This window comes from Mustela putorius, unplaced genomic scaffold, assembly GCF_011764305.1.
Source record: "Mustela putorius furo isolate JIRA1106 unplaced genomic scaffold, ASM1176430v1.1 tig00000854_pilon_pilon_pilon, whole genome shotgun sequence".
Lineage (NCBI taxonomy): Eukaryota > Metazoa > Chordata > Mammalia > Carnivora > Mustelidae > Mustela > Mustela putorius.
Window position 1 is genome coordinate 7,076,371 of NW_025421496.1, and position 22,951 is coordinate 7,099,321.

At 44.6% G+C, this 22,951-nt stretch overlaps 1 protein-coding gene across 3 annotated transcripts in view; it reads right to left on the minus strand.

Annotated features, from left to right (window-relative positions):
• Nucleotides 1–22,951, minus strand: part of OSTF1 (osteoclast stimulating factor 1) — a 52,665-nt gene extending 29,714 nt beyond the window's left edge. Inside the window, exon 1 of one of the 3 annotated variants that reach the window (XM_045085376.1) lies at nt 22,729–22,951. In XM_045085376.1, the coding sequence (XP_044941311.1) occupies nt 22,729–22,762 (34 nt within the window). In that variant the 5' untranslated portion in view covers nt 22,763–22,951. The remainder of the gene's footprint in view (nt 1–22,728) is intronic. The other 2 variants (XM_045085377.1, XM_045085378.1) reach the window with 2 other exon arrangements.

Sequence of the window (22,951 nt, forward strand, 5' to 3'; positions counted from 1 at the left end):
ATTTGTTTCCCCTTCTCAAACAGGAGCTACAAAATTATTTGGACTTCGTTTCTGTCCTATAGAGAGCCCTTCCAACCCTAAGATCTAAGTTTAAAAATCGAAAGGTAAGCATTTAACATAAAGACAGTCAACAGCGGTTTAATATCCTTAAACTGATGATTTAGAATTTTATATTTTTCGAAAGAAAATACCATGGAGAAACATGGTATCTGTTGGAGAAATATGTGATTCCATTAAGTCCCAAAACAGAGTGCAGTAACTCAGCAAAGAGGTGGTCATGAAAGCTGTCTTCCATTCTCACCAACAAGGCCTCTCATTATATGCCCGCCCCTTTCTTGCATTTCCATAATACCTTGTATTAGAATAAATGCTTTGCTGGCCTGTCTCATCTGAGAGCAGGAATCCTGACCTGTTCCATTTCCTGGCATCCACTAGCATACAGTAAGAACTTCATAAATGCTTACTAAATTAATATGTAAATAAAAGAACAAATTCAAACTGTAGGAAAAAGCCTACATATAGGGAAAAAAAAAACAGGGGGCGTCTGGGGGGCTCAGTCCTTAAGCATCTCAGCTCAGGTCTTGCTCCCAAGTCCTGGGACTGAACCCCGCATCAGGCTCCCTACTCAGTGGGAAGCCCCTACTTCTCCCTCTTCCACTCCTATTTGTGTTCCCTCTCTCGCCATCTCTCTCTCTGGCAAATAAATAAATAAAATCTTTAAACAACATAAAAGGATACATATGTAGCTATTGGGAGTGAACACTCAAAACCTTTCACTGGTAGAAAGTCAAGCATTATGAGGACAGGTATTTATGTTTGGTTGAGTGAGACATCCATGTACCAAGCATGGCGCCTGGCACATAGGAGGCACTCAGGAATCATTTGTTGAATGGATGAATAAAGGAATGGAAACATGTACTTGAAAAAAAAATCTGAAAACCAGCAGTTTAGAACAGTGCTGTCCAATATAAACTTCACCCCACACTGGGGAAGTTCTTCCTCGGTGCTAGCCACGTACAGCTACCGGGCGCTTGGAATGTGGCAAGTCTGACTGTAAACTGATTTTTAAACATTATTTGACTTTGATTAAGTTAAATTGTCACAGGTGGCTGGTGGCTACATATGGAACCAAGTATGTTTAGAATATTAGAAGACGGGAAATGACCACAATGTCCACTGAGCGGGATTATGCAAATCAATTCTGACTCATCGTAAGAATGCTGCAGACAGATCCGCAGACCCTGACCTAGAGAAGATCCTGCAAGGTATTCAGTGGGAAAAAAGCAACTACAGAACAGTATGCCAAGGACCATTCCATTCCTGTTGACAATATACACGCACATATAACCCTCGAAGAACAGCACTGACTATGGGGAACCTTCTACTTTACAAATACTGTTTATATTTATTATGTTCAGCACGTATTACTTTTATAACCAATAAAAACAGATACTTTCATGGCAGGCGGTGGGGTTTGGGGGATGTGGGGTTGGCAATCATTTCTTCCTCCTAAATGCCCCCTATACAGTCAATCCCCTGCTCATATCCCTTGTGACTTAACTTAGCGTGTTTGCAAAAAAAACGTGATTTTTGCGATCTGACTTCTAGTGCCACTCCTTCCCTGCTCTTCTAGGAGGAAGGAGGGAGGCAGAAGCAAATGTGAAACCTTTTTACTTCTGGAGTATGTTTTTTACACACACCACAGGCCTGAGAAAGGAAACACCAAAAGGAAGGAAGAGCTGCCAGGAGAGATAGCTGCTGACCTGACTGCCTCTCCGAGAGGGGAGATCCGTTATCTGGATTACTTCAAACTTTCCAAAGAGAAGTTACACGAGGAAGCAGATCCTGGTGACCAAAATCAATAATGACAGAACTTTCTTGTTGCTTTGAGGGAATGGCAAGCAATGAGATGGCCTACGAATGGCTAATTGTGGAAACCAGATCCAATAGGAACTTAATGGACTTAGATAAAATTCAGTACAAGTTAAAGAACATGAAAAAAACATCCTTGGGTTGCCTGCGTGGCTCAGTCTGTTAATGTCTGCCTTCAGCTCAGGTCATGATCCAAGGGTCCCGGGATTGAGCCCCCACATTGGGCTCCCTGCTCAGTGGGGAATCTGCTTCTGTCCCCCCCCCCTGCTCCTTCTCTCTCTCTCTCTCTCTCGTCTCCCTCCCTCCCTCTCTCAGATAAATAAATAATCCTTTAAAATAAGTAAATATTTAGGAGTGTATCTAAACCGACTTTTATAACTATATCTTTTATGTCCAACTTAAAACGTTCACAGCTAAAAGGAAGTGGGAGATTTATTTACATTTTGACTTCTACTACACATTGAACATCAGGCCACTCTTTGAGGCCATTACGCAAGGGAACGTTCTCTGTGCGAAGCTGTAGAAAACACTCTTACCTCCACTATCCTATCTACCGACTACTGTTGGAACATTAGCCTCGTGAGACTCCTTTTTAATCCTTAAATTATAAAAGTTCTGGGCCTTAATTTATTCAGTTCTCAACCCTGACTCAAACAGAAATGAAAGAATGCCAAAGAAACAGCCAGAGGATAGGAAAGAACTGCATACAGATGAAAAACAGATGACTTTCATGATCACAGTCTACAACCCTGGATGGTCTCTCAAGAGAGTAATAATCAATAGGAGATAATTCACGGTGCATTTTTACATCATATTTGATTTAACTGTTCTGTGGGGGCAGGGGTTCACACGGAGCCGTGAAGGGAAGGAATCAGGGTACTCTGGGTTTCTATCGTATGTCCTGGCAGACATCTAAAAAAGTATTCATAAACATCACGAATCATCAAAAGCAGGCACTGATCCACTGCAAAATATATGTAAAGAAGGCAGATTCAGAAATGTAAAATCACGGTGTTCTTGGGTGGGCGGGGAGGCTCAATCAGACGCCTCCTCCGGGCACCCTCCACCTTGACCATATTCTCATGGAAGCCTGGAGATGTGCCAAGGAGAACGTGGAACTGAGACGACTGTCCGCGTTACCTGACATCACCCTGGAATTCACCCTGAAATTCACCCTGAATGGAGACTGGGAAGAGACCCAGTCTTTTGTCCAATGTCTTCAGGGAATCCCGAGTGAATGGTATTCAGAGTTACAGGAGGACTGGCCTCCTGACGTCAACAAGATAGGCAGACTCCCATTTTCCTCTGGCAGCAGCCGGGCCTGCTGGCTTTTCCCCTCGCGGGCCCCTCACCTAGCGGGCCACACCCTTCCCTTTTCCCTGCAAACCCACCCTGGCCCTGCAGAGCAGGGATGAGAGCGCGGGTCAGCGGGTCAGCAGCCAAACACCGGAAGGCTGACCCCGGCGACAGTAAAGGAATCCTAGTCCGCAGCAAGCAAGGCAGGGAGCAGGGACTCTGGGACAGGGCCCTGTGCCGGCAAAGGGTACAAGACTCTTCTGTGTCTGAAGTCTGCCAACAGATATGTACACTTACGGCTCCTGCGGCCCTGGTACTGCACTTGAAGGACCTCGGATGTAAAAACTCAAACACGGTTTCCAGTCTAGTGTGTCCTCTGTTGGTGACGGGGTAGGCAAGCCTGCAGAGTGAGCCGCAATGACAGCATGGACAAAGGACCGCTTATTATAATGAGTGGACATACCATCAACCCCAAAAGGAATGACCGTTCGAAATACCCAAACCTAGTGATCCGCGACAGATCGACCATTTCATTTACATTCTGCTTAAAGACATTCGAAGGCCCAAGACATCTTAGAAGGACTTCATTTAAAACAGCCATGACAGGGGGTGCCTGGGTGGCTCAGTCGGTTAAGCATCTGCCTTTGGCTGAGGCCATGATCTCAGGGTCCTGGGATCAAGTCCTGCATGGGGCTCCCTGCTCAGCGGGGAGTCTGCTTCTCCCTCTCCCTCTCCCTCGGCCCCCCGCCCCCACTCCTGCTCACTCACTCTCTTTTGCTCCCTCTCTCAAGTAAACAATCTTTTAAAAAATTAAAAATTAAATAAAAGATAAAACGGCCACGAGAACCATACCCACTATGACAGCTAAAATGAAAAATAGTGACAACGCTAAGTGTTCAGGAGGATACAGAACAACCGGAATTCTCAGACATACTGTCTGCGTGGGTGTCTAAACTGGTACGACCACTGGAGAAAATTCTTTGGCTCTGACATCCATTCATTTGTTTGGAAGTCCTCACATGCCTTTGACACCTTAAATTACATTTCTGGGAAAGGAACTTAACGAGGAAACCCTCGTCTCATCCTTTGTGGATAAGATGCTCCATACAAAAATGACCCCTCCAGGACAGTGTCAGAGCCCCCACCCCCCGCCACCGAGGACAGGAAGTCTCAACGTTTTTTTAACTGCACATCAAGAAACTGATTTAGTGGCTTTCAAAAATATTAAATAGAACAGAAATGACCATGGCACAGTGCACATGACAGAAACAATTATGGTTTTGTGAGATTCTTTCGTGGGGGACTGGACAGATGGATGGAGAGATTCATGTTTATTCTAGCAATTTTACCAAACACACCTTTTGGCATACTGCCAAATGGCCAAAATAAGAAAATCAGTATTTGCCGAAGCCAGAGACTGCTTTACAGAAGGGACTGCTGGGAAACAAGAAGAATTCTGAAATGTTGTTGAAAAAATTCATTACGATCACAATTTTATTATTAAAAATTCTGGCAGACCCATTTTAAACGTTTGACATAAAAGGGCAGGAGCCGTAATTCCTCAGCATGACCAACTGTGGCCTGATGAGACTTCTGCAAAACTGAATAAGTGTTTTAAAAATTAGGTCTGTGTAAAAGCAAGATGTTCGGGTGCCAGCCTAGCTGTTGCCTGGAAGGATTCTGCCAGAGACTTGCCAAGCCTTCCTTCCTCCCTGACAGAAACAGAGCAAGGTCAAGACGTCCCTCCTCTTCACCTTCTGGGCCTGAAGACTTGCTTAATGCTGATGATGCAATTTCACTGAAGCCTATCCCACAAAGGAGACAACGGTTTCCCCCAAATTATTAGCAACTGTCCTCTCTTAAGGCTAATTCTCACTCTATACCTGTACTTTTTAATATTTATAGCATCATTTTCAGACACATAGAATTGAGTGCCTCACCATCGTCAATGTTTGCAATATTTACTCCCCAATAAAAATTAGACATTGGTACTCTCAGTTGACTGAATTTCCATACACAGAGCATAAAAATGGGACACCGCCACAGTTACATTTAGAGTATCTACCTGCTTTTCAAAGCAAATATTACGGTAACAAATCCAAATGGCATGCCCCATTTGCCTTACTTACATGGTGAGAAAGGAGAGTTACCTGTGCAGTCTACAATCCTTGTTCACGTTCAAGTCTAGGCGTACCAGAACCAACCCTGAAGTGAGGCTTTCCACCATTTGACCAGTTAGCTGAAGCTGACTGGCAGATTTACGAAGAAATTTGAGGCTAAGGTGAACTTCACGGTCGTGTGTGTGTGTGTGTGTGTTCAGCAGGGAGCCTGCTTCCTCCTCTCTCTCTCTCTGCCTGCCTCTACTTGTGATCTCTGTCTGTCAAATAAATAAATAACATCTTAAAAAAGAAAGAAGGAAAGGAAAGGAAGAGAATTCTTTGAACAAGGGAACATCCTGGAAAAATAAGAATTTACCACATACACAGAGTTCTCCTGTTTGTCGAAGAGAAAGGTACAATTTACCACACAGAGTTCTCGTATTTGTCGAAGAGAAAGGACTGTTGCTTCTTGATTTATACCCCCTCGGTATGAAACACCCGTCACCCCCTTCGAATATTCTCAGGGCAAATAAAAATATTGCTATTTCTACTAGACATATTTAAATGATTCTATTAAACATGCATGATGAAACAGGATGTTTCTGCTCAAAAACAAAACAGAATGTGATAACATCCAAGAGTCAAGGCCATCATTTCGACTGCGCAGTAAGAGGAAACAGCTGTGTGCTTTGTTGGGCCAACATGGGCTCCCCTGGGCTTTGTGGATTCCAACACCCATAAAGGAGGTAGTTAACTCAGAACAGGCTTCTGGGTGAACATCTCTATTCATGTCATTCCACAAAAGTACACTGCTCTTGAAGATAAAACCCAGAAGCTATCAGCCTTGCAGAGACAACCATCTTGTGAGCACAGCAATGCCTAAGAGTTTCCAGTGTAAGGGTAAGTCTCTTCCCTCAAACTTCTATTCTTGGAGTAATAAAATCAAATCCAATGAATCCCATTTGCATATATACCTTGAAGGATTATAACTAATAAAAAAGATTATGAACATAATATTTCCATCCCTCCTTACACCAGTACCACCTCTTCCGTGCTGCCTCCCCTCATCCGACCCCCCTCCAAAAAAAACCACAAAAAAAAAAAACTGAAGAATTTGAAACGTGTCTTGATTTCAGCTGCAGGAATGGCATACTCGTTCAAAACAGTAGCCAGTGTGTTTTCTGACAAGAGGGTTCTGTTTATTAACACTGTGCCTTTCTTATCCATTTTTTCCTTTGCTTATACTTTTTCAGTGCCTTTCAGCAAATGTGGTGACTTTTATGTCTTCAGGAGCCATAACTGCTGGTTATTTTTATTTCTTCTCGTGGTCTAATATAAAAGTCCCAAAGAGCAAAATGTCAAATGACGCGCTCATTGTCAACTATGTATGTCTTGACTGGCTAAACATTAGAGAGGGAGCAGTGGCCTGGAAGTCCCTTTTGCTCCCAGACAAACTGCTTCCAAAGTCACTCTGAGGAGACCCACGGCAAAGAATGTTAGAAGAATCTTTATTTCAATCCTTGGAATTTAACTAAAAAAGGCAACACTGGTCACGCCACTTTCTTGCAAAAGGCAAGAGGGCTGACCCATGACAGCCAACAATTGGTTACTCTGTGACCCAGGAACTAAAACGGTTTTGCATTTTTTAATGGTTGGGGGCAAGTGGGAGGGTCAAAGAATATTACTATTTCAAGACACATGAAATTTATCTGAAATGTAAATTGCAGTGTCCATAAATAAAGTTTTATTGGAACGGAGCCCGTATTTGCACACCACCTACGGCTGCTCTCGCTCTGCGGTGACAGAGTTGAATCGTTGCAACAGAAACCATCTGTGACTCACAAAGCCTAGAATATTTCCCAATTGGACCTTTACCGAAGAAAGTCTGCGCCCCCCTCTCCTCTGGTCCCTTCTCCTGTTGGTAACAAGTCAGACCACAGGAGCATCACAGCATGAAGGGCTCAAATCGGTCTCTCACAGACCACAAGCAGTGTGGTTCTCAGCCCCATCCTATGTGAAATGACTGGTCATCTATACACCCAAGGCTGAAACAGAAGATCCTCTGACACTAAAATCTTTCATCCAATATGGTATTACCCATCTAAACTCATTTTTATGGGACACCTACCATGTGCCAGGCACCATACAAAGTGCTGACTTGCCACAACTCATTTGATCCTCAAAGTAATCCTGGGCCGAAAATACTTTATGTATTTATTAGCCCATTTTACAGATGAGAAAGCTGAGGTTAGAGAAGTGAAGTAGCTACTCCAGGTCTACACAGCTAAAAAGGGGGGCAGAGATGGGTGTAAACCCAGGTTGTCTGACTCAGAGCTCATGCTCTGAACTCTGGATGTGGCTCAAGAGATCTGAGCTTTCGATGCCCACATGCTAGGATTCAGCAAGACAAATCAATGTACATAAAGCACTGAGTGCTGTTCCTGAGGCACTTTCTGTGCCCATGAGTGTTAGCTATTACAAACTGCTACAAATCTTTAGCTAATCTGGGGGGGGGACGCTATTCCTTGCATCTTTATCCCCACTACCAAGGCAGGCATTTACCCAAATCCCATTCCTCTAGATCTGAGAATTTAACATTTACAACACCCCAGCCAAGAAATCTTCATGCTTTTGTTAAGCCAACAAAGCATGATATGTAATATTATTTATACCTCTTATGGACAATACAAGGATTCAATGTGAGTTTAAAATTGTCATTTTTGAACCCTACCGCTACTGTCTTTAATCTGCTCACGCCACCATAACAAAATGTCACAGACTGGGTGGTCTGAACACCACGACATTAATTTCTCACCATTCTGGAGGCTGAGAAGTCCAACATCAAGATATTACCCAATTTGGTTTCTGGTGAGAACCCTCTTCCTGCCAGGCAGACGGCTGCTCGCCCACCGTGTGCTCGCACGGCCCTTCCTGTGTGCAAGGACACACAGAGAGAGTCTCTCTTACAAAACCACTAACCCCACCACGTGGGCCCCACCTTCATGGCCTCCTCTAAACCTAATGCTTCCTCGAGTTCCGTCTCCAGACACCATCACACTGGGGTTAGGGCTTTGACACAGGAACTTTGGAGGCACATAAACATTCAGCCCACATTCAACACCTATGAATATAGAATTATAGAAAGAACATGTAAAGGTGTACATATGTTGGAATAGACGTCCAACAATAGTAATTAAAAAAGGTTTATTGTGACCTTGAAAAATCGGCTTTTCGGGAGGGGGGGCTCTTGGGGAGTTTGCTTTAGATTCTTTCTCACCTTCTGCCCCTCCCCTACCACCAGAGCCCACGTGCGCACACACACCCCTTCTCTCTCAAAAAAAAAAAAAAAAAAATCAGCTTTTTGGGGATGTGATTATGCTTTAGTGTTACATAAAAAAGGCTGGTAGTATTATTACATTTATGATTACCTGTGCAAAACAAAGATATGCATGGAAGAAACAGTTGAAGAAAATATCAAAATGCTAACAATTACTTTGGGTGATACTACTATGAGCCATGTTTATTTTCTTAATTTTCTCAGTTGCCCATAAAGAATATGAATTCCATGTATTATCAGGAAAACGTGTTTTCTTTTAATGCCCTATTGAAATGTAAGTTACATGTTATTTGTACTCTATCCACAGGGTATTTATTTTTTTTATATTTTAGATATTATTTATTTGTGAGAGCATGTGTGTATGGGGAGGGGATACAAGGGAGAGAATTCAAACAGATTCCATGCTGAATAGCGGCGAGATGCAGGGCTTGATCTCACGACCCTGAGATCATGACCTGAGCCAAAACCGAGTCAGAGGCTTACCGGACTGAGCCACTCAGGCGCCCTAGCAGGGTATTTTTTTATTATGAGTCCTCTTTGTCTCCTTGATCTCACCACACACACACACACACACACACACACACAAAACCTCTGGGGAGACCAGCAACCACATTGCCAACTGTGCTTAGAGGGGTGAGAATTCAAATGGAGGAAAGTGTGCGTCATGCCGACCGTGGGGAGACTCGTAGGACAGTGCAGGCTGTACCAGAGGTGGCATCCACTTTGGTTTTGGCAGGATAAGAGGAGTTGCCAATGAAAGAGGGGCAGGGCAGACCCAGAATACAGGCCCAGACGCCTGGAGACCAGGACCAGCGCGGAGGAACCAGGACGAGCGTGAAGGAAACAGGTGCCTGAGGCTGGGTGGGAGAAATGCTGACATGAGCACAGACAGGGCACAGGTTTCTCAGATATTTCTGAGACCTACATTAAGAAACATATTGTACATCAGGGCTTAGGAAACACACACACAATGAAACACTGTTTCACGAAAAAATGCTTATCCTGGGGCGCCTGAGTGGCTCAGTAGGTTAAGGCCTCTGCCTTTGGCTCGGGTCATGATCTCAGGGTCCTGGGATCGAGCCCCGCATTGGGCTCTCTGCTTCGCAGGGAGCCTGCTTCCCTTCCTCTCTCTCTGCCTGCCTCTCTGCCAACTTGTGATCTCTGTCTGTCAAATAAATAAATAAAATCTTAAAAAAAAAAAATGCTTATCCTTACTTTGAATGATCCCCTCTGAAATTTTCTATTCTTGCTCTATTCTCTTTTCTTCTTTTTTTATTGAGATGCTAGTCCTGACAGGGGTGCCTAGATGGTTCAGTCGATTAAGTATGTGACTCTTGGATTTGGCTCAGGTCTAGGGCATGATCTCAGGGTTGTGAGAGTGAGTCCCCTCGAAGAACTCTGTGTTCTGCTGAGTCTGCTTTTGATTCTCTTCTTCTCCTCTGTCCCTACCCCCGGTGCTCATTTGTGTGCTCTCTCTCTCTGTCTCCAAAATAAATAAATCCTTAAAAAAAAAAAAAGATGCTAGTCGTGACAAACTATATAGACTTCATGACCTACCACTGGGTCACCACTCACAGTCTGAAAAAAAAAAACAGCAGGCCAGAGCATTTAATTTATGTGTATAACCACTGTCCAGAGACCAAATGGGAATTTATTCAGATTTAGGTATCTGGTACTCATGGCAAAAATGAAACACTCTCTGAATACAAAATACTAAAAATGGCCTTGGAAATTTTTTTTTAAGATTTTATTTATTTATTTGACAGACAGAGATCACAAGTAGGCAGAGAGGCAGGCAGAGAGAGAGGAAGGGAAGCAGACTCCCTGCCAAGCAGAGAGCCCCATGTGGGGCTCGATCCCAGGATCCTGGAATCACGACCCGAGCTGAAAGCAGAGGCTTTAACCCACTGAGCCACCCAGGCGCCCCTGGAAATTATTTTTAATTCAAGAGAATTTTTTTAATTTGAGCAAATAATAAATGGACAAGCTTAAACTTCAGACTTCATGAACGCCCAATTCATTGGAAAATTACAGTTGTATTTAGAAAATAAAAAGCTGCTAAAAAAAAAAAAATGGCCTTGGTCTTAGCCCTCTAATAAAGACTCATGCCAGGAAGAAAACAGGATGATAAAAATGTCTCCTTTATTTAAAACAGAATCCCTTTAAAACTGGATATAGGGACAAAGAAATACACTGTATCTAAGAACAAAAAAAGAGAAACTCTCTAGAGACATAGACCCAAGCTTAAAGAAGGTGCTTACTTGAAGTTTACCTGATAGACACACAGGGGACAGAGCTGTAGCTGAGGGCATTTTTCTATTTCTACTCAATACAAAGGCTCTCGTATACTAATACAAACTCTGGATGAGTGAGAAATATTATCAAACACAGCAGGAAAAACTAAGTAGAGAGCAATGAATAAGCAATAACCTTGAAACTGAGCTCCCCTCATTCAGGAAACAAAAGGATTCAAATTTTCTGCAACACATATAAGAAACTCTGCCAAAACCCATATCCCGGGTGCCTGGGTGGCTCAGTTGGTTAAGCAACTGCCTTCAGTTCAGGTCATGATCCTGGAATCCCAGGATTGAGTCCCGCATCCGGCCCCCTGCTCCACAGGGAGCCTGCTTCTCCCTCCCACCCTCCCACATCTCATGCTCTCTCCTTCTCTCTCTCAAATAAATACATAAAATCTTAAAATTAAAAAAAAAATCCCAAATTACAACAGAACCGAAACTAGGGAGTGGGTCTAGAGAGGACGCCCATAGGAAACCAACAAGAGGTCTAAGATAGTTACTTCTTCATCAGCTACTTACTAGGACAACAGCCTTTAAATTAGAAACTATTTCCCTAATTTCAGCCTCTCTCAAGACACACAAGGGTGCCCCTTCCCAGGGTTCACTAAGTGTTCCAGAGGGCTGCATTCTGATGGACTGTGAAAGTGCTGAGCCTCACTTAGTGGCCCTGGACACGCGGGCCAGAACACGCTGGTGGAAGCTCCACCCACCGCCATCCCAGGGCCCCACGCACGTGGCACCTTGCTGAAGGTGTGGCCCAGGCAGGGCGATGGCCCAGGTGATTGACCCATTCTTCCTCCCAACTTGCCTGGGTCCCCAAAGTCCAGACTATTTATGGGAAGGAGGGGCTAGACAGAGGTCTGGAGGTCTGGGAAAACCCAAGGAGTCCAAGTAACTCCAGAAAAGGCCAGGGGAGAATGTTAGACCCAAAGAAATGCTCAGGTATTTTCCCAGAATTGGGCCTGGGGAGGAGGAAGAAGGATGTGAGAGAATGAACTTGGATTTCCCCTGAAGAGCGGCAAGGCAGGACAAATGAAAAGCTGTGGCGTTCTTGGGTTGTAATTAAAACAGGGTAATTACAGGACCATTCTTAGGAAAATCTCCCTAACCTCTGGGCAGGAGCCTGGATGGCACTCCCCAGGGTCATACATTCACATTCAACAACTAACCTCAGCAGCTCTAAGAAAGACCCACAGCACCTTCGACACCTGTTCCTGGGGCTGCAATGAGCTCCCGGAATTTGTGTGTTGTTAACTCTTTTTCATTAACGGATGTCCAGAAGATCATGTATCATTCTCTGAACGTGGGGTCATCGGTGGGGGGAAGGCAGGGGACTGAGACACTGGAATTTTCCCTAAAATGTCTAGGAAGAACTCAGCCCCCTCCCAAACCCTTGAGCCCGAAGAAACATTTGCTGTATACAATGTGGATGCGATGACAGTGAAAATCACTTCTGCCCCCAGGGAGAGAAGAGGAAAACTCTGTGCTCTCGGGGACAGTAACTTCCCATTTGGTTTTCCACTATGAACAGAATTCTTTTTGAGTTCTAAAATTATAGCAATCACATTTATTCCCATCATCACAATGCTACATTCTTAAATTTGTCATTATAACCCTATGAGTATATAAATGTTGCTTCCTTTAAAAAAAAGAAAAAGAAAAAAGAGGGGCACCTGGGTGGCACAGTTGGTTAAGCATCCAAATCTTGGTTGCAGCTCTGGGTTGTGAGATCAAACCCCACCTGGGGCTCCACGCTGAGCACGGAGGCTGCCTGGGATGGTCTCTCCCTCTCCCTCGGTCGGTCCCACTCATGCACATAAACTCGTCCTCAATCTCTCTCTCTCAATTGCTTTTTTAAAAAAGGCTTCTGGTTTCTGTGTGAGCCCTACATAACTTACAAAGTGATGGGTGGGCTAAGAGAAGCTCTGAAACCTTCCTGAGACTTTCTACCAAGCAAGCTCTGAACTTGAGTCCATGGCTTAAAACGGTCACCTCCCAAACGGACAGGAAAAAGATGGAAGAACAATATTTTACGGAGACTTAATTTCAAAAAACTAGCAGAATATATATATTCTTAGAGCTCCAATCTACAGGCTTGATGTTACTGAGTTAGAGTTAACTTTACATGTTTTCCAAATATTAAAAGTCCTCAACGTCCCAATAGCCGTTCATGAATTATACACATACACACACACACACACACACATATTTTTTTTGCAATTGTCCCAACTGGAATCTCATGGGACACATTTCTGCAAGGCCACCCAAGGTCATCTTGCTCCAGGAAACTGAGAAAAAAAGCAGAAACAACAGACAAAACAAACTCCCCTGTCCTTGGTAGCTCCAGTCTAAGTGAAATCAGAGCAGGTGGGGCACCTGGGTGGCTCAGGCAGATAACCATCTGACTCCTGATTTTGGCTCAGGTCACGATGATCGCATAGGTCATGATCTTGGGGTTGGGAGATGGAGCCCTAGAACAGGCTCAGCATTCAGTGCAGAGTCTACCTGAGATTCTCTTCCTCTGCCTCTGCCCCTCTCCCTGCTCATGCTCTCACTCTCTCTCCCTCTCTCAAATAAATAAAATTTAAAAACAAACAAAACAGTAGACACAGACCCATACTAGTCTTTCGGACACAGTACATCAGAAAGGCACCGATGTGTTGGCCAAAGGTCCGTGTGACAGGGAGCACGTATCCAAGAAGGGAAAAAGCAGCCAATGACCAGGACTCCGGAGAGACTAAGGAGCAGATTTCCCAGTGCTGCTCAACACAGAGTGCTGGGCCAGATGTCAAGACACAGGAGAGACCTGGTGTCGAGCAGAAATCAGGAAATGGGCAGGAGCCCACTGTGAAGAATAGAGCTCCTACCAAGCCAGGGTCAAGTGCGGGGCACCCTTCAGAGCCCCAGTACTTAGGTACAGAACTGGTCGTTGAGAGTAGGAAGGCATTGGGCAAGGCCAAGAGGCAGCCCTGTCGAGGGGACAGGCTCCCTGAAAGACCAAGTAGGCGGTCCCCCTAAGCCATGACTCCCACTTCTCAGAGGCCCAGGTCCCAGAGGGCAGCTGCTTGGGTGACTCTAATGAAGAACCTGAGTGCAGAGGAATCCCTAACATCATCATCATCATTGTTATTATTATTATTATTATTATTATTCCCTAACAGAAAAATTAGGCTGAGGACAATGTCGACCTGATGCACCATTCAGAGATGAACTCTGGAGGGACAGGTTTCTGTTGCAATGCTCCACAGCCAGCTTCCTTACCCAAAAAAAAAAAAAAAAAAAACCAGCAAGAATACCTTCTGTTCTCTGGGTTACTATCGACAAACTCACACTGACTCATCAAAACAAGAGGCCCAAATGCAGCCGTAGAATCCTGTAAACCTGCGTAAGCAACATTTTAGAGAACGTCTTCAGATTCTGGTGTTTTCAAGCAAGGAAATATAAGACTTTCTGGAACCTTCCAAATCTGGAGTCTGAGAGACCTGCCAACTGTGGCAAAAGGCAAAAGGGACTTCGCTCTGCCTGGCTGCCCCTAGCATGCTCGGAGACCTGGGACTTGGAGGCAGGTGTCCGCACGTAATGGATTGGGTCAAGAGGTTTCTAGAAGACAGAGCCACCCCAGAATACTCTCCAGGAGGAAGTCATTTCTTTGTCTCATGCAAGTGAGTTGATTTAAGTCTCTCTGCCCTGATGAGGGATTCCCTTGATAGAAATCTACAAGTTTCCCAGAATCAAGCAAAACCCCTGGAGTGTAGGGATGCCAGAAAGACTTCAAGGCTGCCTCCAGACCCTTGTAAGGGGCCCGAGACAGACCCTCCAGCGGGAGAGTAAACCAGCTAGTCTCTAAGGCCTTTCTTAATTTAAATTCAGATCACCTCAGGCTCCCTGGAAATCAGGACCAAGAGGCTAGGAAAGGACTCCTGTTCAGGGCATTCTTTGGGCCCAAGAATATTAAATCAGAGTAGTTTATCAAATTCTAAGGGATGCTAATGAGTTTTAAAATCCCACGCTAACCAAAATGCAAATACAAAACTCTCCCCCCCAACTCGGACCCTAAGAGCAAGTTGAGGAATTTGCCCTGTGACTCTCTGAAAACTCGACAGCCGCCCAAACATAAAGTGGGAAACAAGCGAGAATCCATTAGGAGGAAGTGGCCACAGCAGTCCCACCAGTGACTGAAGTGACTTTGAGCTGTGACCCTAACACATGGCTTCCCCCAAACACCATAGCTATCGTTGACGTCCTGATAGACGGATACGCAGATGCGAACCCAGAGGACCCACGGGCCGGCACCCCAAGTCTCGCTTTCTGCGTGGAAAGTATGGTTTTCCACAAACTGTTAGCACAAGGCAAATGGCTTTCTCTTTAATTCGGAACAAACTTCTCCAGGTCACAGCTTCCACATGCGTCCACCTTGTCTCCTTGGCTTCTCTGAGAGAAGACTAGCCCTATGCAGTCAAGCAAAGGAAGAGAAGAGGCCATCAAGTGATCTCATTTTGCCTGAGTTCAAAGATGGTCTCCCCTCTTCTGCCTACCGAACTCCAACACAGCATTCCAGACTCTGCTTAAATTTCCCCGATTAGATGACACCCTCCCAGCTTCCTCGAACTCTCTGCCTTGGACTGTGGCCCAGCCTCTCGATTCCCATCTCCCAGCCCATGCATCGTGAAGTTTCTGTTTAAGGCATGCTCACACGTTTTTGGTAGGAAGGTCTAGTGGTAAAACCCTCTTTAGAGAGCATTTTGGAAACGTCTGTGAAAACAACATTGCGGGGCGCCTGGTGGCTCAGTGGCTCAGGTCATGATCTCAGGGTCCTGGGATCGAGCCCCGCGTCGGGCTCCCTACTCGGCCGGGAGCCTGCTTTCCCCTCTCTCTCTGCCTGCCTCTCTGCCTACTTGTGATCCCTGTCTGTCAAATAAATAAATAAAATCTTAAAAAAAAAAAAAAAAGAAAGAAAGAAAGAAAGAAAACGACATTGCCCATACACTCTGCTACAACAATCCACTGCCAGGACCGTCCCTCAGGGATTTACTCCCACCCTAGTAAGGAACAAGGCTGTTGTAACTAACTAACCAGGGAAACAATCTAGATGTGCATCAATGGGGATCTGATTAAACAGACGCAATGCACTGTCAAGCCTTGTTCAAAAGCACATGGGGAACTCTCTCTGTGCTGTTATCTGCAATGTTGTCCCCAAACTCCTTTAATATACTTGAGTATGTTTTTCGGAGGGAGGGGGCTTTTTTGTGAAGGTTTTTTTTTTTTAAGCTTTTTTGAATTTTTTTTTAAAAGACTTTATTTTTGCCAGGGAGAGAGAGAGAGCATAAGCAGGCAGAGGGGAGGAGGGAGAAGCAGACTCCCCGCTGAGCTGGGAGCCTGACAAGGGGCTCGATCCCAGCACCCTGGGATCATGACCTGAGCCAAAGGCTGACTTTTACCTGACTAAGGCACCCACATGCCCAGCTTTTTTGAAGTATTGACAAATTGATAGAAAATCTTTTTTTTTTTAAGATTTTATTTATTTATTTGTCAGAGAGAGCAAGTGCACACAAGCACCTAAGCAGGGGGAGCACCAGAGGGAGAAGGAGAAACAGGCTCTCCCCTAAGCAGGGAGTCTGATATGGGGCTCCATCCCAAACCTGAACCAAAGGTAAACACTTAACTGACTGAGCCACCCTGGCAACCCAAAGTGATAAGACAATCTTGATGTGACAGCTCCCATCAGTCCACTGAAAGTTGCTTCTGCATCCCTCTCCTGCTCTCTCTCTGCCTCTCTCTTTCTCTCAGTCTACTTCTCTCATGTATTTTGTCTTCCCCTAAGCACTAAGCAACTGAGTACTACTTTGGCAATGGTTTTCACTGGACATGAGGTATGAAGTAAATGCAGATCACAATATGCCACCTAGTATGCCACTAGGTGTAAGAATTATTCTGACCCGAAATGACCTCTACTGAGAAAAAGCAGACACAGAAGAACTCTCTACCTTCCCCTCACTTGCCTAAAAGCAGGGCATAAATGCCCCTTGTGAAGGAGTTCTGCTCCATACAAGAGAACAACTCTTACTATCAGATGGAGATGACATCTAAATGTGTCTGCATAAAGAAACCTTACTAAAATAACCCTTAGCTTCCACTAGTTTCCCCATATATTTACCTTCCCACAATGTACTGCCTCTAGAAAACAAAACCCCTCTTTCCTTTCATCACTTCTCCACAATGTATCACCCTTTGTTAAAATGGCCAATAATCTTCCAAATCTACCCCTTCTTTGGATTTTCACCTCTTTTCTGCACAGCCCCTGTGCAGGTAAACCTGAAAATATCAACTAAACTTGTATGCCTTTTCTTCCTGTTAATCTGATTTTGTGTCAGCTTAATTTGCAGGACCCAGAAACAGAACATAAGAGGGTAGAGAGGAAAGGTTTTATTTTCCCTCCCTTACACAAGTATGTCAGAAAAGTTCATGGCACTAGTCACACTGGAGTCAAGCTGTGTGAATGTTGAAACATAAGAAGAGGGAGTCAAGCTGTGTGAATGTTGACCCCACTATTTCCAGAACTAGTGCTAATGGATACTGCATGCAGCCTTTGCTGCTTTATAGTAAAGCTTTAAGAGGTACCCAACCCTGGCCTACCCCACCTTCTTCCAGACAAAAACTTGGTTATGTATCAAGAGTTTGTATTTATTTGCCATGAACAAAAAAGTTTAGTTGCTGCAAAGGTACAAGAAAACTAAAGGTTATTCTACTCTTAAAAAGTGTCTAATAGCCTAATACAGATGCACTGAAAGAGGGGAGTTAAACAACAAAATTGCAAATAATACAATCGCGTAAGTTAATGAAGCTGACTGCCCAACAAAAGTCAGTCCAAACTAATGGAGTCTTCATAGATTTCTCTGCCCAAAAAGCACAGCTTCCACTTAAAGTTTGTGTTCCATTCCCAGGTCAAACCAACCACTTCCTAGCTCTGAGACCTTAAGTGGTTTACTTAACCTCACTAAGTCCTACTTCACCCAGAAAAATGGGGATATTAGGACCTACCTCCTAGGGAAGTTAGAATAATTAAATGAGATGGAGCATATCAAGCACTTTGCACAGTACATGACACTCAGGGCCAAATAAATGTTAAGTATTCCTATTGTAATCATCACCATCATTCTGGAATTTCCAAAATGCTTCCTGAACTTTGATGCCACCAGGCATCCATGGAGCATGAAGTTTAAGAAGGACACTACCCATATGTGTATTTCCAGCCAATCCCATACTCTCGCCTTTGACTAATTCATTTATTCAGAGCGGGAAAAAATACACAAAAGCTCAGATCATTTTAGAAGAAGCCTTTTTTTCCTCTCAAAAATGTTATATAAGCAGCATATGGGTGACATCTTTGAAGCTTATGATGTTTTTACTGTAAATACAAAAGAACCCAAAATACTGGCATTTGCTTCTTCAAAGTCCCATGAATTTATTTTCCTAAGACACATAAAATATTTATGCTGCTTTACTTCCACCACCAAAATCAATAAGCCATTTGAAAGAACTGGTCAAGGTCAGACCTCTGGCTTCCAACTACAGTGGAGGGTTATCAAACTGACTTAGAAGGAGAGCATTCTAGTCCAAATCTCACTCAATATCCTTTGGCCATTTTTATAGGACACAGTCTCAGAATAAAGTGTCTTTTAAAAAGAAGAGTTTTTGTGAGAACACAAGGTGTCATCTACACTCTACCATGCCCTGCGGGTTCACCCTAATTGAACTGCAAGGCTTGGGAGGGTAGCCGACAAGAACCAAAGAGCTTGATGGATAAACCTGAGAGGCCACACTGGTCCCGAAGAAGGAGGAGGGTCCCACGATGAATGAACTGAAGACCATGAAACATGACATTTTTTAGCAGCTGAGCACCTTGGTGGCACATCTAACAATGAGAGGGGAGAGTTTCAATGACAGACCTTGAGTGGCCAAAAGTGACCCTACAGAAAGACCTCAGTAGGAGGGGCGCCTGGGTGACTCAGTGGGTTAAGCATCTGCCTTAGGCTTGGGTCATGGTCCAGGGTCCTGGGATGGAGCCCCACATTGGGCTCCCTGCCCGATGGGGTGGTTACTTCTCCCTCTTCCCTGCTCATGCTCTCTCACTCTTGCTCTCTTGCACTCTCTCTCTCTCTCAAATAAATGAAAAAAATCTTAAAAAAAAAAAAAAAAAAAGACATCAGTAGGCAAGGAAAGGTCAAAAACATGAAAATTGATTTTTCAAGCAGAGCTTCGGCAACAGTATACCCACTATAGGAAACAAGCCAATCAACAGTAAAACACTTGAAAATTGAAACTGAGACTCCATTCTGAAAATAATTGCTTGTATTTTCTTTTTTTAATGAAAATTTGATGAAGAAAAATAACACCTGATAGAAAGCAGTGATTATCACAGATAAGTAGGGATAAAATTTATATTTTCATACATTTTTCTATATGTATTTTCTAACTTTCCCATTAAAAATGTACTACAAGGTTTGAAGAAAAGAAGAAAGAAGAAAAAAATATTACTTTTATTTTTAATGACAAGATTTTTTCCTAACAAAACGGGTAAAAGATCAGCCATCCAATTACGGATAGGGGTCAACTTAAGTTATTATCTATATATACCTAAATCTCCCCCATCAGACTCAATATTTTCATGGAGGAGACCTTATTTTATTGTTCCCAGGAACCCCAATGTCTAGCACAAGGCCAAAAACATTAGCTGCATAAATCAAGAAATGTTTAGCAAATGAATTTTGGATGTGGCTACAAACCCAAAGTCTGGTATAACCTTAGGAAGGTACAAGAGAAAAGAGTCTCTTTATGGGATATATGCCAATCATCCCAATAGATACACTACTCTTCAGCACAGCCGATGGAATTGAACCATGCTGTTTTGCCCGGGTCTTGCCCTGCAGGAAGCTAGAGGGACCACCATCAGGATGCCCTGCTTGTGTTTCTTAACAGAGATGGGCAGTCCGCTCCAACACTTTGAGAGGCCGCATGGGAAGCTTTTTGGATCTCAGTACCATCAACATATCTCTTCTTGGAGAAAGTAACACATTTTATCGTTACAAAGAGTAGGAATCTTATAATTGATTTTTTTACCTTTATGCAGGAAGCCAAGAGCCAAATCTATAGCTACTCTTCAGAAACCTTGGCGGACCTTAGGACACACATGTCTGTAAGTTAACCTTTTCTCTGGCTCCCTCTTATTCTTCCCTCTATTTGGCCCTTTCTTTCTTTTTTTCTTCCCTTCTTTCTAAACTCTCATCTGGGATGAGGCTCAGTATAAACAAACCAGGAAATCAAAAATTTAATACAACCATCTACTCCCAATTCCAAATAGCTTCAGACACTTTTCACCCATGCATCTTGCCTGCAGGACAAGGAAGTCAAGCTTACTCTCCTCAGGGCTACCAACCCTTTCTGTGCATCTGTGACCACAAGATCTGACTGAGGATGAGAGGCATTTTCCTTTCCACTTCCACTCACTAGTTCAAAACTACGTAAGACCTCACGCAGGAATGGTGATATAAGGCAGAAGAGCATTATGACTAGGAAAGCAGATTTTTTTTTTTAAGATTTTGTTTATTTATTTAACAGAGAGACAGTGAGAGAGAGAGAACACAAGCGTGGGGAGTGGGAGAGGGAGAAGCAGGCTTCTGGCAGAGCCGGGTGCCTGTGTGGAGCTAGATCTTAGGACGCTGGGATCATCACCTGAACCAAAGGCAGATGCTTATCGACTGAGCCTTCATGGAGCCCCAGGAATGCAGATTCTTAAATCAGACTACTTGAGTGCTTACTAATCCTGCCTGTTCCTCCCTCACTGGGCCACTGACTCTGGGCAAGTGACTTAACCTTTCTGTGCCATGCCTTAATTTCCCAACCTGTGCAATGGAAACAATAATGGTCCTGACCTCACAGGGGGAGGAGGAGCAAATGAGTTAATATATGTAAAGTGATTACATCAGTGCCGGGCACACAGTAAATGTAGACCAGTAATAGGACAGTTTTGTTTTCAATTAAGCCAGGCCACCCAACGTTTCCAGGCGGGCTCAAAGTAGTATTTCTCATTGTAAATTCGTAAACTAACAAACTGAAGTCTACGCTGACCTTGAGTTTGGAGCTCATTTATAAATCAGTATGGGGTCAAAACCATCTCTGAAACAGGAGACATTTTCAACCCTCTGCTTTCTGATTTGCTAAAGAGAAGGAGAAAGCAGCCGGGTCCAACCGCGAAGTGGTTTCCTGGGTGTGTATCCCTAACTGGTAACAATCCGATCCTTCAACCAAACCAGTGTACGCACAAGTCATGGACACGCTTGCACACCACAGTCAGTGCCCCTCCAGCCGCAGCACTGACATCACTTAAAGTCTGGAGATGAAAAACCTCTTGAACAGCTAACTTCTCGGGTCATTCTTCAAAATAAAGTACTTTGTTTAGCCAGCAAAGAACAACTCTGCTTTGTTGGGTGCTTGAGGTCCTGATTTACATCCAAATTGAGAAAGCTGCCACCTCCTACACATGCACTTAAAAAGCAAACCCCTCATCAGATTCCACTTATAAAAAAGCAGGGAGCCCAATACTAGCCACACCCCATCTCTGCTCACCGCAAAGCCAAAGTCCCCGCAACTTCCTTCACACCCAGCCCAACAAAAAAAATTCAGTCCCCAGTGAATGACTGTCAAGTATAGGAGTATGTACTTAATTTTCATATAAAATGACTTGAAACGGCCACTGTGTGATGATGAAGAAAGAAAACTAGAAAATCATGAAAGGTGTACTGCCTGCAACCACGGTCACTTCGAAGTTTGATGTTAAGTGGATACATTTCAGCTCGTGCTATACTTAAATTAGGGGAGATTCTAAGGAAACGCCCCAAAGTGCATCAAAGCCATTTATCTTCCACATCCTACGTTTCCCGTAATTACTCACCAAATGAATGCACGAGTTTGTTACAGTCTTGAATTGAAATACGTCACTCTCTGTTACATTCTCGAGTTTCCCTATCACAGAAAACAGGCTAAGAATAGAATAAAAAATGCACAGACTACCCGCCACGACCAGCGCTTTGAGGGAACTGGTCACCTCGACCTCTCCAGTTTCGCAGGGCAAACTCCCTGGGGGAAGCGGAGGCAAAGGACTTGCAATGCACGCTACAGGGACACTTCCGAAGAGCAACAAGCCGAGATTACTCTGCCGCAGCCTACATTTTTCTCGCCGCGAGGGCTCGCGCAGAGTTTTCCAAACGCTTTTCCCAAGATCCCGAGGGCAATGCCGTACGCGGCTCCTCTCCAAAGTCCCAAAGGAGACTCGCTCCCCCACCCCACCCTGCAAACAGCGCACTTCCCGTTCGCTCCGGCCGGTCAAGAACTCTAACTTGACACTGCACATACACGAAAAAAAAAAAAAAAAAAAGAGGAAGTGGTCAAAAGACCATTTCAAGGCATATATATAATTTTCCCCCCTAAGGGAATCAATATCCCCGTCTTCCAGTCAAGCTTCAATGGGACGTAACCATCCCACCCACTAGAAAGTTGCCGCGAATGACAATATTGCAATATCGAGGGCGACTCCCCTCTAAACATAAAATAAAATTTAAAAAATCCTCGAAATCCTCTTGCTATCCCCAACGATCCCTCCCTGCAGCGAACGCAACAAAAGCGACCCATCCCGGCGGGTCGGCTCCCGAGAGCGGGGCTGCAGGCCGGGTACGTGCGCGGTCCGCCCTGCCAAGCCGCAGAGGAAGCGCGGGGCACCGCGGCGGCCAGGGGAGCCGCGGCGGCCAGGGGACCCGGCGAGCGCCTCCCTTACCTGGTTTGACCGGTTTGGGTGGCGGCTTCGACATCGCGCTTCCTGGAGCGGCTGAGCCTCAAGACCAAGCACGAGAAGCCGGCCGAACGCCCCGCCAGCCGGCACTCCGGGGGCCCCAAAGTTTCTTTCTGCCGGGTTCGCAGCGGAGCGCCCGCAGGGATCTGCGCCCACCCTTGGCCGTCGGACCAGCGGACGCAGGCAGAGCCGCTCCGCGCGATGCCCC